Source organism: Rattus rattus, chromosome 6 (assembly GCF_011064425.1).
Source record: "Rattus rattus isolate New Zealand chromosome 6, Rrattus_CSIRO_v1, whole genome shotgun sequence".
NCBI classification, from domain to species: Eukaryota; Metazoa; Chordata; class Mammalia; order Rodentia; family Muridae; genus Rattus; species Rattus rattus.
Window position 1 is genome coordinate 86019752 of NC_046159.1, and position 17173 is coordinate 86036924.

The following is a 17173-nucleotide window of genomic DNA, read 5'->3' on the forward strand; positions in this document are numbered from 1 at the left end:
TGGCCCTGAGCTCTACCTTTTGTCACAGGCAACTTTAATAGGTGTGTTAGGTAAACAAACAAGTGAAAAGCAATACGTACCCAGGCATGTTTCCTCCAGGCCCAATGAAGGTCTGGAACATTAAGTTAAAAGGTACCGGAGGGGACAGGTCATTGCCAGTGGTGGGAGATTTTACATTATAGTTCACAAAAAGATCCGCCAGTTCTTGTTGTCCATAGTTATCAAGCTGAAGGACACATAAAAAGATAATTAGTGCAAACATTGCAGAGCAAGGCACAAGATCAAGTACTACCCGTGGCTGCACCCCATCACTGCTCCAGTCACACTAAGTGCAGATCACCAGCCAAACATGGCCAATAAAAATCTCCACCATAGGACAAGGTCTGCTTGGAAAAATGGCTGATTCCAGGTCTGAGACGTGAAGCAATGACGTCTAGAGTCATTGGGCTAGACAGAAACTTTGACTAAAAAACCCAAGAAGAAAAGAAGTTAAGGACACAACTGTTTCTTTAGGCACAGAAGAAACAGAAGGTGTGCTCCCTGGGACTTAATGACTGACAGGATGAAAAAACTGTAAACGCATTTTGCTTAGGTGGAACTACCAACAGACCCGGGTTGTTCTGATGTCTCTCCCAACTTCTCACCTGGGCCAAGACACTTTCCATCTCTGACTTCTTCTCAGCAGAGCATTTCTTATCTGACATCAGTTTCTGTAAATGAGCTAGAAGAACAGTGCTGGTGAGTGACAGTTTCCAACAAGGAAAAGGAGGGCACATTCTGAGTTCCAATGTCGGGCAATTAAAACAAATATGAAGCCAGTGTTCTTATCTTCCATTTGCTCACTCAGTTACAGGTTGTGGGCAGTCTTGAGGTTGTTACCTAGGTTTTCTCTTGTGCTGCTGGTAAAACCCAGGACCCTAAACATGCCAAGCAGTCTACCACTGAGCTACGGTCCCAGCCCATAATAATGTCTTGATCATTTGCTGATTAGAAAAATTATTATCTGAACATAACTCATTTGTAGGTGACTCTGTAACATAAACTTGAGATGTATGTTTAATCTGAATGTGTTAAAACTACAAGCCAATTTTAAAAAAATGAAAAAGCTTGAGAAATAAGTTCAACCTTGTTTTGATCAAGCACAAGAAAGGTGCAGACGCTTACCTTTCAACAGGTGGTCCGCGCGGAAGCACTCTCCATTCTTCACGTCCTTCACCATGAAGTCAGCAAATTTGTCTACATGGCCAGAGGTCCTAAGTGAACAAGTAAACCCACAAGTGAACACAGGATATCATCTTAGAAGAGATCCCCTATGGAAACTTCTAGCTCTTTGGAAAGTTAGTTATGTCAAATGATGCTTTGCTGGGGCACACAGGTGAAAAGATGTCTTGCTAAAGCAAATTCATGAAAGACTGTTTAACACAGGACACTTGATGAAGGAGTATAAATGTGACCCCACAGAGAGTGGGGGATGAGCACTGAGCCTTGGTTTGGTTTGCTCCGCCTCGATATTCTCTGCTAATGACAGGCATGTATTGGTTCACCTTATACAGCGTTGTTGAGTTCAACTTGTGCTAACTCCGACATTGAGAGAAACTTGCCCAAGAACTGCTCCTGACATTCCTACAGCAGCTTTCGGCTTCTGCGGCCTCATCTCAGGCCAGCTGGCGAGTCTGGCAGTTTTTCAGGATTGAAGTACAGCTACCCACTGAAAGGACTGGCCTATAGCTGCCGGCTCATGCCTGTGTCTGCCTGCATAGAGGACTGGTCTGCAGCTGCTGAGTCACATTTGGTGTTTGCTACAAGACTGAACTGCTGCCCAAGAAGATCGAGCTCACCCCAAAGAACTATTGCTGAAACCTCCCCCATATCCTAATAACTTCTCTCTTCCACTACCTCTGTGGGTTGGTGGGTTAGAGGAGAACCCTTATTAAAAGTAGGTTGCAAAAACTTTATGCCTACAAATATGTTTACCTAGGGTTTAGATCTATGCGTATCAAGAAGGGAACTACATCTAGAGTAACAACATATGGCAGACAGACACATGCCCTGAGAAAACTCCTCTCTTATCCCCTTCTCAAGTATTTCTCTCCCATGGAAAAGAGATTAGCTAGATTATACACATTCACAAACTGTCTAAGGTTGTCTAACATTTCAGGATAATTCAAGCTTAGCCAAGGCCAAAGTCAACAGGAACTTGATGAGCTAAGAATGACAGCTCAGTAGATCCTCACCTACACTGACTGACATTAGTATTTAGTTACGTGGGACAAATAGCTTAATGAATTTATCCAGATCTTACAGACTCACTGACGGGGCATCTCTCATCTTAATTGGCTGGGATTATTAAAAGTACCTCAAAGAGGCTAATAATAAAAACTGCCCCCTTTCCAGACAGCATTAAATAGTGTAAGGACGAGACACAAAGTGGTAAGACTTCCTCTTGCATGGTTACAGAAACCCTACCCTACTTGCAATAATCTTGAATGTACATCTCTGCACTGAAACTCTGATACATAAAGCATAGATGAGAATGCCTATTATTATATAATTGCCTAGCAATTTACACCATGGGGATAACCAAGGGTATAGCCACAAATGGAGCTATCCAAACACAAATTCAGAAATACTTTAAATCCTGGATATCGCACTAACTAAACTATGTTACATCTGTAAAAGAGAACACTATGCTGTCACCAAGAAATGCTTTTTAAAATTAAAACTAAAATTATTCATTCACTGTAAGTCTGTGTGTGGTTGTACGTGACAAGGTCAGAGGGCAAGCTGCAGGAGTCAGGTCACCCTTATACCATGTGCTGCTGGTGAATTAATCTAAGGTTTCAGCTTCAGCAGCAAATACTTTACCTGTGGAACCGTCCAACAGCTCCGAAAATGCTGCCGGCAGATTTACCTCCATGAGTAAATGCTCATTTACATTACATGGAAGCACACAATGTGTTGGTCATGTTCAGATACACCAGAACATACAGAAGAATGAGAGGACAAACAGCAGCTATGACGTGGCCATCTGTGAGCAGCGGGTATACGTTGCTTTTGTTTGTCTTTCACTGATTTTCTAAATGAAAGGACCTCCCCATCAAAGCAGAGCCTCACTTTAAAACTGGTTCGGGGGTGAGCATGGTGCAGTCAATTTCCAGGATCTGTTCCTCTTGGATAAAGTGCTGCCTCCAGGTCTGGATGATATTGTTCTTCAAAGCACATCCCACTGGCCCAAAGTCATACAAACCACTGACACCTGTGAGGAAGAGAAGCGGACATGGGCTTTTCCTGTTTTCTGACACACGTATGTTGCCCACAGAGCAAGCCCCCTGTGCCAAAGAGCACTACTTACACCTGACTGTCCAAGGGAAACCTCCCTCCTAAAAGCTCCTTCCACTCACCATCTGTGTTGTAATTTCATGGAGGGGTAGGATACCCTCAACTTACACTAAACGAAGTCACTGATACAGGGACAGGATGAAAAGGCAGACTGCAATGTATGTGCAGAACCAGCCACACAGGCAGGGAACAATGACCTAAGGGCCAGCACCATACTCTCTGATTTCCCTAGGTACTTGGGCTGTGATCTAAACCTTAAGAGGTAGAACATTCAAAGATGTGCTTAGCAAATCCAAGCAAGATTCAGTGACAAAGTACTAGAGGCTGACTACTTTGAGGATCTGCCTACCAGCAGGCCCTTCTTACAGCATTCAGAAAATTGTGTCATCTTCCTGCCTAAAGAACACCTTCCCTGACCAATGTCCACAGAGAATAGGCCAAGGCCCGTGTATGACAGTGGTCTGTGAGGAGGGGCAGCCAGGTATCAGTAATCAGTGTTCTACACACCCAAGCACTAGCAGGCCTCAGGAAGAATGCACCAGTACATACACAGCCACAGCAAATGCTAATGTCTGAGCTGTAATCCCACCCACTAAGAGAGAAAAGGCTCCAAGAACTCACAGATGGAGTGAGAGACCTTGATACACTCAGCCTTTCCCCGCCCCCCAGGGCTCAGGGAACTTTGTTGAAGAGGCAGGAGGAAACCAAGCCTTCTAGACACAGCAGGAGCAACACCTATATGAACTCAGACACTGAGGCAGGCACAGGGCCTGCACAGGTCTGCACCAGATGGGGTAGAAGTGGACACGTGCCCTGTCCCTAGCCCAGAAGCTGTCTCCAACTGAAAGCCACTTGCAAATGGAAATAGTTCTCGCCAAGGGAGTCTCATTGGGGAAACAAACTACTCTACTCGTAAGGGCAAGACGGATGCCCAGTGGTAGATGCCCACAGAAAAGGGGCTCACTCTCTCTTGAGCTCAAGCTTGGGGTCTCTTTGGAGGTTCCTTATCTCATAGTGTCATGCCAGGGCTTTTCCTTTTAATTCCTTTCTTCTCTTTCTTCCCATCCTATGGTCCTCTGTGCACATGTTATGGCTTCCAGTTTTGTGTTCTTATGGGACTCCTGAGCATGGGTGAGCGCGTCTGTCTATATTCATTTCTTGGGCTATTTTCCTTTCTGTTTGTTTCATTTCATTCCAATCTGTTTGTTTTCTTCTCTTATTACATTTTAATTTATTAACCTTTAGATGTCTGTTAGTTTTCCAGGGAGAGAGAGAAAGGGGGTGGATGTGGATGGGAGAGAAAGGGAGGACAAACTGGGAGGGGAGGGAGGGAACTGTAGTCAGGATGTATTGTATGGGAAACAATCCATTAAAAAAGGCCAACAGTGGCGCACACCTTTAATCCTGGCACTCAGCAAGCAGAAGCAAGCGGATCTCTGAGTTTGAGGCCAGCCTGGTTTACAGAGTTCCAGGACAGGTCAGCCATGGCTACAGAGAAACTCTGTCTTTGGGAGGTATGTTGTATGGGGGTGAGGGGTTGGGGGTGGGGGACAACAAAGAAATAAAGGGGGGAGGGGTAGTCAACAGAGTGGGTAGTACTAAGAGTGGGCATTATGCCAAATACCAACTCTTGAACAACAAAAATGGAAATTACAAGACTTCTCTCCATTATGGGATCTAATACAATTGGATAAACATCAGTTAGCAGGGGAAGCTCTTGACTAGGCATAGTGTGATGTGGGTAGGTTTGGCCCCCATAGATACTTGGCTCAAAGGGAGTGGCGCTTTTAAGAGGTGTGGTCTTGTTGGAGGAAGGGTGGGGGTGGGCTTGAGGTTTCCCATATTCAGAATCAGCTCAGCATAGAGACCCTCCTCCTAGCTGCCTGCAGAAGACAATCTCCTGGCTGCCTTCCAATCAAGAAGTAGAACTCAGCGCCCTCTCCAGCACCATGTCTGCCTGGATGCTGCCATGCTCCCCACCATGATGGTAAAAATGGACTAAACCTCTGAGACTTTAAGCCAGCCCCAGTGAACTGTCTCCTTGATAAGAGCTACCTTGGTCGCAGTGTCTCTTCACAACGATGGAACTCTAACTAAGACACATGGTATGGCACATCACTGTGGCTTCACCCCCTACCTCCATAAATAGCAAAAGCTTGATCGTAGAAAAATCTCCTCTTCAAAGTATCCTCCATTTTTGCTCTATCTACGATGTCATCTTTGGGCTGCAACGCCAGCTCCTATAAGAGTAAGCAAGAAGAGAGCAGTTGGACAGGTAAGCGGAGTTCTAACACATCCGAATTTGGTAGAATCCAGAGTAAAATGCCAGAAAGATAAGACGCTGAGAAGCTGAAGCGGAGGCTTCAGTCCCCACAAACACACCGAGGGACAGAAAGAAGCTGCTATAGTTTGGATCTTAAAGTCTCTAGTAGCTCACTGTTGAAGGCTCACTTGCTCTCCAGTTGACAGTATGGCTGGAAGGGGTGGAAACATCAGAGATGCTCTCTCCCTCTCTGTCTTGAGGCAACAGTGTTCCTCCCCAGGCCATCTGCACCACAGGTCTGAGCAACAGGCTGAATACGGACAATAACCCAACACCCTAGCCAAACGAGCCTTTGATTCCTCTCAGGTGTGTTGCTCACGGCAATGGGAAGCTGAATACTGCAGACACTTCTACTTGTGTAGCAAAGAATATGAACACTTAAGATTGGAGAGACTACATGGTGGCCCACGCCTACATTCCCAGAATTGAGTTGTTGAGCCAGAAGGAGTTTAAGGCCAAGCTGGCTAGAGTAAGTCTTGGTCTCAAGAAAACAAAAAAGACAGGCCTGCTATACTTCCTCAAATGCGAATGCTGTGAAGCAACTTGAGCATCATCTTAGTTTTTAATGTATCATATAAGACATCACTTTAAAACCTCAGATTCAAGGCTCAGAAGACAGCCCAGCAGGTAAACGCTTGTTGACTAACACAGGCCTAAATTCAGCAGCACCCAAGCACCCATGTAAAAGCACAATGTGGTGGCATGGATCTGTAACCCCAGCATTGAGGAAATGGAGTCAGAGGATCCCAGGAGCTCACTGGCTAGTTACTCTTGCTAAACTGATGAACTCCAGAGGCAGTGAGGGACACTTGTTCCAAAACTAAAAGGAACAGCAAGAAGGGAACCAACAGGGACCCCTGGCACACATGCACAGACTCAGAGACAATCCTCCCCAAATCCAAAACAAAGCAAATTGACCTCTCAGATTATTTAAATTTAATAAGTGGTTTACAATTTAAAAAGGTCTGGAGTTAGAGATAAGACGAATTATAATAAAACTATTAAATCTAAGCCCAGGTAAATTCTTAAAGAGGAGCACAGTGTCTTCTGGGAAATTCGTATATTTTATTATGACTAGGATTTAGGGAACAATGAGAATGTGGGTTCAAGAATGGGGAAACTTTAGAAAACAACTCGGTACTGTAAGCTGCACTTCCTTCTTGAAGTACCGGGAGTCAAACTCAGGACCTGATGTGTTAGGCAATGCTCCACTGCTGGGCCTTGAGCTGCTCTCAGAGAGAGCGAAAAGAATGAAGACCAAGTGGCACTTGTTCAGCCAGCGTTTGAGATCTTTCCTACAGGAAGAGATTAAACAAAGGAATAAGCCTACACCACTTCTGCCTAGCACCCTAAGACTTACCTTTGCTTCCAGAACCCTCTTCCGGGCCTTGAGCTCAGCTACTGCTCTGTCTACATCCACTTGTGGGGCTTTATCTTCTTTTAACTTCCGTACAAAGTCTCCCTGGCCAACAAACAAGCGACAGTCAGGAGTGGCTTCAGAAACCAGGAATCGCCAGAACTCTACTTTAAACATGCATTTAGAAAGTATTTGTACACAAACAACAATTTCACATGTTTGTTCTGTAAGAAGTCTGTTAAGAAGCATGAGGAACTGAAGGCCTGTGTCCACAGCATGCACAGGCCAGAAGAATACAAATGTGCGTTCATCTGATGAGTCTGTGGGGAGAGAACAGAGCTCACCTCGAAATGTAGTGAATGTTCAGACACGTCACCATCATGTCAGACACAGCTAAAGAGAGTTAGTGACCTAAGAGACAGACTAAAGAAAGTGCCTGGAATACTTCAGAAAGTCAGTTTAAGCCCTCAGGCTGGAATGTATAAGGAAGGAAAAATAACTTTTAAGAGGCAAAATGTAGAAAGATGGTTGTCTATAAACTGTCACCAATTAACAGATCAGCACAAGAAAATCCAAATATACACACATAAGATGCCACACCCGGGCAAGCCACAGTTAAAAGAGGCCGGGGTTTAAAGACTCAGCTTTCACTTCTATCAGCTAAACTGTGAAACCTGGAAAAAACTGAAAATCTCTCTGGACTCCTGAGTATAGTAAACCCCTGCACTTACCCTGACCTCCTGGGCTGTTACAGAACACCAAGTATTGCAATAGCACCCAATAGTGTGTGTGCAAAATGGCTGACAGCTTTTGTTCTGCTGGCAGGTACCTCAACCTGGCTGTGGCCGCAGATGCCTCAAGGCAAATCTGTTTCACACGGAATCGTTTTCTCTATCTCTCGGGAGACATCAAGCTATGCTTCTTTAGCTCCAGCAGCTGGCCGATTTCACCTCCCTATCTAACCTCTCCCCTCAGACTAGATGCCAGCTTGTCCCACCTCAAATCGTCTAACACTAACAGGAAACTGGCCTCAAATAACCTGAACTTATGCTATTCTCATCTTTAATCTTTACTTTCTGAGCACAAGCCATCCTTAGCTTGGTAACTGTCTCTACCTCGTGCTCAGTGTCCATCTCCCTACCACTGTTTCCCTGAGATTAGCAACAGTGTACCCTAATTCCAAATGCTCCAACCTGGCTGCCCCCAAAGCCGTCCTGGGTAGGGGCACCTTCTTCTCCCATGTACACAGAGCTGAGATGGTAGACAGGTTTTCTTTTTCTTTCTTTTTTTTCTTTTCTTTTTTTTTTTTTTTTTTTTTTTTTTTTTGGAGCTGGGACCAACCCAAGGCCCAGCAAGTGCTCTACCACTGAGCTAAATCCCCAACCCCTAGACATGTTTTCTTTACTGTCTTCCCTCCTGAGATCCTAGGCCCTTGAGGGATCCTGAGCACGTTCTCCTCTGACTGTCACCACTTTCCAAGTCCCTACTCCTCCCTTCACTCATGACAGTCTCTTCCAGAACCAATGTCCTCTAGAATATCCCAGTCAGAAAGTGCAAACAAGACAAGAACCAATGGCACACACACAGAACCGAATGCCAGCTGCTTTTGTCCTTCAGAACCTCCCAGGACATTTTCCAGGAGTGAGCACAGTAAAATGTGACATGAAGACTATACCTTATGGTGTGGGTTAATTTTTATAAAGAAGTATTCATTGGCTGAGAAAAGTCTAATATTGGAAAAAGTAAAGCATTAACAATGGCAATGCTGCTGGTATCCAAGCAACCAACACATTATGCCTTTACCTGTACAGCAACTGCCACAGGGTAATCTGGGCAATGGCGTAAGCATCTGCTTACTTCATCGCAGCTCCCAGGAGACAGACCCAGAATTTACACACTAAATACACAGTACTTGTATTACAGCTCCTTTTCTATTTCTTCCTACAGTACTATCTGTACACATACTTTTTATTTAGTTGAGCTAGGCATGGTGGCTGTCTTAGTCAGGGTTTCTATTCCTGGACAAACATCATGACCAAGAAGCAAGTTGGGGAGGAAAGGGTTGATTCAGCTTACACTTCCACATTGCTGTTCATCACCAAAGGAAGTCAGGACTGGAACTTAAGCAGGTCAGGAAGCAGGAGCTGATGCAGAGGCCATGGAGGGATGTTACTTACTGACTTGCTTCCCCTGGCTTGCTCAGCTTGCTTTCCTATAGAACCCAGGAGTACAGCCAGGATGGCACCACCCACAATGGGCCCTCCCATCCTTGATCACTAATTGAGAATATACCTTACAGCTGGATCTCATGGAGGCATTTCCTCAAGGGAGGTTCCTGTCTGTGATAACTCCAGCGTGTGTCAAGTTGACACACAACCAGCCAGTACAGTGGTGCACTGCAGCACTTCAAGTTCTATGATCTACACAGAGACCCTACCTCAAGTAGATTAAGCAACTAATTCTATTTGACATTCTCTGTGAGTTCACTAGAGCAATAAGGAATCTTAATTTATTTGATAAAAAAGGAGGCAGCATCTGACATGGTGGAGAGCCATGCTATCAGCCTCTCTCCCCTCTCTGTCTCACTCAGCTTTTATTCTGTCCTAGCTACATCAACCTTTCAGGCACCCTCTAACTCCATCTCATCAGCCTCAAAATGTGATCTAAATGTGGATGTTCTGGCTTGTTTAACTTACTTAGACGCAGTTCCAGAAAGGACTTCAAACACATCCATTAAAACACTCTGTTGGCTGACACCATGAACCTAGCATACCACGGACGTAGCAGGCCAAGCACCCAGCATCAGTACTAGCTTCTGGCCCACTCTCCACTCCTTGGGGGACTCTACCTCCTGTTGGCATGCCCATCTCATGTACTTTCTGATAAGGAAATGAAGCCTGTTTGAGCCTTTGTTTGGAAGAGGTGACAAGAGTTCCTTTTCTGTGTTGGAAGCAACTAGGTGAGTCCTCTTTAAAATCTCCCCAGTGTGCTAAGTATGGGCTCCCCCATATCATATTTCCTCCTGTAATTTCTCACCAGGCACTGACAAGCCATACCATAGGTAAATGAGTAGGAAGGATTTAGAATGCACCATCCCAAGTCACCTTTGGTGTTTTAAGGCACAGGTTCAGTGGCCAGCCTTCACATGAGAGCTCTGTGAGGGTGAGGTTTCCTACTGTTGAGGAACCGTCTTTCCAGGCCAGGGATGGGGAAAGTTAGATTTACTCTGAGTGATATAGAGTAATTAAACTCTCAATTTATAGTCATCTGTTTTTAAACCAAAAGAATCACAGAGATGCCTTAGACTCAGGGATTCCTACTAGTTATTTTTCTTTCAGCACCTAACCTTATCTGGGAGCTTATGTGTGCACAGTGAACGAAACAAGCCTGAATGCATCAAGAGCTAAACCAGAAGCCCTGTCCCCAGGAGGAGCTTTCAACACACACACACACACACACACACACACACACACACACACACACACACACACACACACACACACTGCTCAGTATGGCACAGGTGGATGGCTAATCTAGCCTAGAACATCATCCTCACAGCCCAAGGAAGGAAATACAGAACCATTTCCTCACTGCTGGAAAGTGCCTGGCTTCACACATGTGGCTAGCAGGTTCTTGCTAAGGTCAATGAATTCATCTTAGATTTCTAAATGTTTTATAACTACTAAAAAAAACTTCATAAACTTTTCATTTGCCCTCTGTAGGTTAAGCAAGAAGTTTAAGTCACACTTGGCTTGGAAAATCAAAGCCAAGAAAGACTCAAGGTTCCTCATGCTAAGTCTCCCCACAACTAAGAAGTAGGTTTCAGAGTCCCCCATCCATTAAGAGTAACAGAGCCAAGAAGGAAATTTTGAAAGGTCTTTCAGTCACCTTCTCAAATCTAGAAGACATTAAATTTTCATACATGGGTTCACAATGCTATCAGGCTAAGAATCTAAGAAAACATGGAAGCTCCAGGCCAATGGTAGCTTGGGAACCAGTGTTCCATGGGTGAGCAGTCCACAAGAATGCACTTAATAAGGGTGTACTGTGTGCTGGGGCAGGAGGCACAACCCTTTACATGAACTCACTGTCATGTTTAAAACTTTTCTGTATAACACGTGGAAATATTTGGCTACTGAAGACTAAGTAGTCACTTGCCTAAAGTCACAAGCTATGAAAGCAAGGTCACAACCTCAACTTTGGAAATGCAGCTTCAGAGACCGCATTCTGAATGGGAAGGTTATATTGCTATCGCGTTTAATCCTTAAAACACACACACACACACACACACACACACACACACAGGAGGGGGTGTAAAAAAAAAAAGGCCTACCTAGCAACTCTTGAAAGCTTTTCTTATACTGACAATGATTACGTTCCACTTCAGCCTTTAAAAAAAAATAATACTACACTACAACTACTCTGTTGGAGCTTCAAGCCACACCCACACCCTCAAGTCCAGAGAGCAACACCAAAACCTCATTAAACTGTCCCACCCGTACTTATAACCTCTAGAACAGGTCAGTCACCTCCAAGATCCTGCTTGTACCAACAAGTATGAAGACCCATGTGACGGCAACCACAGAACCCTCAATCACTGTTTAGAAAGAATCCTTCCTTTCTTTCTTGTTTTTGGGTCTTTTGTTTGTTTTTTGTCTGCCTTTCTTCCCCAACACACACCTAAGAAAGGGTCCCTTTGTAGCCCTGGCTGTCCTGGAACTCTCTCCATGGACCAGGCTGGCCTAGATAGAACTCAGAGATCTACCTGCCTCAGTGCTGGCATTAAAGGTGTGGCCCACCATACCTAGTTTTTTGTTTCTGGTTGTGGTTGTTTTTAAATGAGAAAAGCAATCTCGATAACAAGGAACGGGACAACAGCTGAACCCTAGGAACAGGTAAACTATCAGTCCAAAGCTATACCCATGGGTTACCGAGCAACGGTGGTGGTGAACGTCAGGCAGGTGCAGTGGACAGAGAGTGGGAAGAAGAGGATGTGAAGACAGCACTCCAAACCTAAGACACAACTTCTAAAAGCTGGTGGACTCTGGGCCCCCTTGGCCCCCTCAGGAGTAGAGCTCCTGAAACCATCTATGCCACCTTTCTAGCTCTGGAGTTATACGAATGAGCCACCCCATCCAGCTTTCTTCACAGATGCTGAAGATGGAACTCAGATGCTCATGACTGCTTAGCAAACTCCCTGCTGACTGAGCCATCTCTACATCCTTAGGATCCTCCTTAACCACCCAAAGTCACCAAGGTAAGTAAGAGCTTTTCTGCATCCTATGGCTCAACAGCCCCATCCTGACTTAAGCTTAACTTACACATTCTCAACATGGTAGAAGCAATGCTTTAAATTTTGAGCTTCTACTGTTTCCCAGACCAGAAAGATAGGATGCTCTTGGGTTACTGGATGGCACAAGCAAGTTTAGCTCCCGGTCAGCCAAATGATCAGAAGGGTAAACAAGATACTCCAGAGCCGCCTGGCTGCTAAGCTAGGTATTCTTCAGTAAGTTCAGTGTTGTTATCAGACAGTTTCAACTTACACTTTTACAATATACAAAGAGTTTACCAGGCTACATTGTGGGTAGAGGAATACTTGTATTTTAAAATAAAATGAAAACTTGGAAAATTTAAAAATTTTAAAATGTACTTAAAATGAAAAAAACCTACTATAACATGAACATCATTCTGAAAATACTTTCTAGACTAAAATAGTTTTATGATGATTTGCTAATCCCTTATCTTCTTTATCAGACAGATTACCATGTTATATATCATGATATATGGTATATATATCTTAAATATATCAAAATACTTTTGAGGTAAAGTCTATTAAAAAAATCATACATAGCAGAATTGTAAGTCTTTTCAGGTAACTGGAAATTCTTTGACCAAAGCGCTGACAAAAGGTAGTTCCTATTTTTTTTTTTAAGATTTATTTATTTTATTTAAATGAGTACACTGTAGCTGTGTTCAGAAACACCAGAAAAAGGAATCAGATGGTTGTGAGCCACCATGTGGTTGCTGTGAATTGAATTCAGGACCTCTGGAAGAGCAGTCAGCGCTCTTAACCATTGAGCCATCTCTCCAGCCCCAAGAGGTAGCTTCTTACAAGCGATTTCAAAAGGCCTAGTGAGATGGCTCAGCCAGTGAGGGCACAGGCTAATAAGCCTGACAGCCTGAGTTTGATTCCCTGGGACACCAGGGTGGAAGGAGAGAACATATTCCTGCAAAACTTCCATATACAGTAACATTTAAAAAAGGAAAATTATCCTGAAAGATTGTCTTTTGATCTCCAAATGAGGTTGTGGCATGCATGTGTATACACATACAGAAAATAAATAAAAATTCATGAAAATAATTTTCAAGTAATTTCAAAGGACTAGAGACAGCTCAGTGGTGTATGTAGCTTGCCTAGCATGCACAAAACTCAGAGTTCAATCCCAGCCTCCCCGCAGGTGGAAGCTGGAAGTTCAAGGCCACACTCCACTACCTGCTGCATCTGAGCACAGCTTGGGAGCCAAGAAGCCTTGTCTCTGAGAAAAGGATCTCAAGTTTGAGGCCACAAAGTAGGACCTATCTCAAAAGAAAAGAAAGTTATTCTAACTCAGAAACCACAGCACTGAACTTTTTATTCTGGGTTACATAAACCCAGGAATGTATTTTAGGACTCTGAGAAAAATCTTTACCAATGCCTGTTTTCCTCACACCATGTCCTGGTCATTTGGAGCCTCATTTATCATAATATACTTAAAAAAAAAAAACTCTATGTTTGCTAATATCACTACTTGATCAAAAAATTCTTGAAGCACTGTGAATCTGTCAAGCTCAGACTTAAGAGAAAACAGTTTTCCAAAACCTTAGTTTTGGAAAAGCCTGAATTTTATTTTGGGGCACAACTACTCCTGGGAACACCCTTCAAAATACATGACATGGATAAGAACAATCCTTTAATGCCTTCCAAACGACACTTTGGTAAGTCTTCCACTGCACAAGCCTCACAAGGAAAACTCGTGAAATGGACAGACTGTGTATTCCACATTCCCATACATGTCCAGGAAGAAAAAGGTTTAATTAGACGATCTTTAAACTCTTTCCAGTGACACTGGACTCAGTATGACTCAAAATTTCCAGGCAATTAATCAATGTATATGTACTTCTGGAAAATTAGAAAAAGAATCCAAACTAACTTATAAAAATTAATTCAACTATTGAGAAAGTATCCCAAAGTTTAAAAAAACAAAACAAAAAACCACCCTACCAAACAAACACACAAAACCAAAACAACTTAACAAAAGACACAAATGTCTCACAAGTAGAACAGGAAAGCTCTCCACGGTCAATGCGTCCTGAAGTGACTAGATCCAGTCTTACTACAGATGGATACTATGTACTGCAGTTCCAAGCTAACGTGGCAGAGGGAGGGGTTTGCAGTGTGTGCTTTTTTTTCTCCCAAAATTAGATGTATTGTACCAAAGCAAAGAGATTTTAAGTTACAACACAAAAACAAAAGAATCATACATAAATTTATGTGGAGAGCGGAAGGTGGATGGAAGGAGACCGAATGTACAGTACAATTAAAAAAAAAAAAATGAAGCCCATAGTGCAATTCAAAATAAAAGCCTATTAAGAGAGTCAGGCTCAAACTACAGCAAAGTGGCAGAATTCCTCGAAGCTGCAGCAGCTCAGCTCCAATGAATTATCCCAAACAGGATCCCACCGTCCTTAGCTAGACAAACGATTGCATCAGGCGCCAGAGCAGGAGCAACCCGACTGGTGTTTACAGCTAGTAGGTCACGGATGCCGGGCCCTACTGAAAGCTCTGGCTCTCACTGGGCGTGGGTATCATCCGAAATACTTTTCCCCTTTCCCACTCTCAAGTCTGATCGCCACCACTCAGTGCTACAGTAAAAAGGAGGTCTGCATTAAATCCCCAGATTCTCCAGCTAAGAAACCTCCCTTCCCTTCCGCAAAATGACATTTTCAGGTGTTCCACCCTAAGAATGGATGACTTCACTGAGTGGCTCAGTCAGTCCAACTACAATTTCTAGCTTGATCCGAAAGCTCGCTGGTTCCTGACACCCTCTTCAGAAGGTAGAAAGATGACAGGAGAGGGATCATGAATTCGCATCAGTATTGGAGAGTAGGGGGTTCGACACCTCCCCACAGCCACGTTTCGACCATATCTTTTGAGCCAGTGCTGAGGCTAAATACGGAAGCAAGGAAGAGGGAGAGAAGGGAACGCTTCCCAAAGCATCCCTAAGATTTAAGAAAAGAAGCGTGCTGCATCGGCTCGCCGCTGAACCGGGCCACTGGGGTGCTCAGAGGAAGGAGAAAACTACAGCTGGAATCGGGGTATGCAGCGAGGCCCAAGGATCACGGGTGCCCACGCTGCGCAGGGCCAAGCAAAGGACGGGCGGGCGGGGGCTGCCGCGCGCGGATGCGGGCGAGGGTCGATACCTGCTGGCGCACAGCTAGCCGCAATGGGGCTAGCAGCTCCTCGGCGCTGTCCATGCTGCTCGGAGAGGCGGCGGGCTGCGCGGGAGCGCAGAGGAGCCGCTGAGACGCGGGCGCTGCGACCACCCGGGGCGACTGTAGGAGCAGCGCGGCGCGGGTGGCTCTGAGCAGCGTGGGGAGCAGACAGGGCATGAGCACGCCGCCTAGGCGGTGCGCAGGGCGGCTACGGAAGCGGCGCGCGGCCCGCCCGGTGCATGATGAAATAGCGCAGTCAGGCCGCAGGCGCGCGCAGCCGCACTTCCCGCAGGCGCGCGCAGCCGCTGTGTCTGCAACCGCAGATTCGGCACGGAACCCGGAAGGGAACCTACTTGCTCAAAAATGAGTGAGGAGGACACTCCAGACAAATGCACAGAAGGACATGGCTTCTGAGAGTGACGACCTAACCTAGATGCCATAGTACCTCCAGATCACGGGCTTCTCCAATGTCCCAGACGCTCGAATCGCCCCATTGGAACACACTCTGTTTCTTCCTTAGCCCACTGCTTAGAAGAGTATATAAAGTCACATGAAATAGGGACCTAGAGTTAATATTAAGCGGGGCACGGTGATGCACATCTGTAATCACAGCACTTGGAAAGAAGAGGCAGGAAGATTGTGAGTTCAAGACCAGCCTAAGATACACAGTGAGCCCCTGTCTTTAAGAAACAAACAAAAGGGGTTGGGGATTTAGCTCAGTGGTAGAGCGCTTGCCTAGGAAGCGCAAGGCTCTGGGTTCGATCCCCAGCTCCGAAAAAAAGAACCAAAAAAAAAAAAAAAAAAAAAAAGAAACAAACAAAAAGCAATGCCCAAGCTCCAATGTTCCTCAGACTGTTATTAGGAATATGGATTGCTGTTCTTCTCAAAGCATGCCGGTTAATTTGAAAGACAAGGTATGGAGGCAAGGGAAGGTGCCTTTACTTGGGAAAACAGTTCACGGAGAAGCCAGGGGAACTCTTGCCTCAAAGTTCTTGCAGAAAAGCTGACTTAGGAGGCGTTATATCAGTAGATGATGGATGCTCCCAAACTTGTGGACGCCTCACAGCCAGTTAGCCAGATGATGGGTCAAATCAGGAGATACTACCTTCCGGTTCCACAAATATCAAGAAAACCATCCTTGTGCTATTGTTATTGGTTAGCTCTTTTTTACATGATGGACAGTCTAGAGGGCAATGAAGCTGGTCCAAGACCCTCTTTCAGAGAGCCAAACTCCAGTGAGAGACCACGAGTTCTCGACACCCCAAAATCTTCGATGCTGGTTTTTAGGATTAAGAGCCAGGCACAATGTAGTTACTAGTTTACCCAGTATCCCCAAGACAAAAGCTAAGCAAGAGCAGGAGGTTTGTGAAGCTCTTCATTTGCTTCTAAGTTGCTTTTTTTCTACCAATTTTTACATGTATTTTTACTTTTATTAACTTTTCTGGAACACCTGGGGTACTATAACAATCTTTGTGGTTTTTGGGAACTTGAAGGTGTAAACCAGTTTAAGTCACTGCTCCATTCCTGGGGCCTGCCCAGGTATCCAAGGGTAGCCTTTTGAGGTCTTGGGGCTTAAAATTTCACGCTTAGAACACACTAATGCCACCATTGTTTAAAAAACATGTATCTGACAAAAACATAGAATCCATTTTACGTTGGCCAAATAATCTTTTGCAAGAGAT

The 17173-nt window shown here is 44.7% G+C and overlaps 1 protein-coding gene across 1 annotated transcript in view; it reads right to left on the reverse strand.

The window, feature by feature from the left end:
• The window catches only part of Gars1 (glycyl-tRNA synthetase 1), a 39783-nt gene extending 24049 nt beyond the window's left edge, over positions 1 to 15734 (reverse strand). Inside the window, exons 1-7 of the mRNA XM_032906448.1 lie at positions 15480 to 15734; positions 7023 to 7124; positions 5477 to 5579; positions 3115 to 3256; positions 1165 to 1253; positions 645 to 721; positions 81 to 226 (exon numbers count right to left, since the gene is read on the reverse strand). Of these exons, the coding sequence (XP_032762339.1) occupies positions 81 to 226; positions 645 to 721; positions 1165 to 1253; positions 3115 to 3256; positions 5477 to 5579; positions 7023 to 7124; positions 15480 to 15668 (848 nt within the window). The 5' untranslated portion in view covers positions 15669 to 15734. The remainder of the gene's footprint in view (positions 1 to 80; positions 227 to 644; positions 722 to 1164; positions 1254 to 3114; positions 3257 to 5476; positions 5580 to 7022; positions 7125 to 15479) is intronic.
• Positions 15735 to 17173: the final 1439 nt, after the last annotated feature.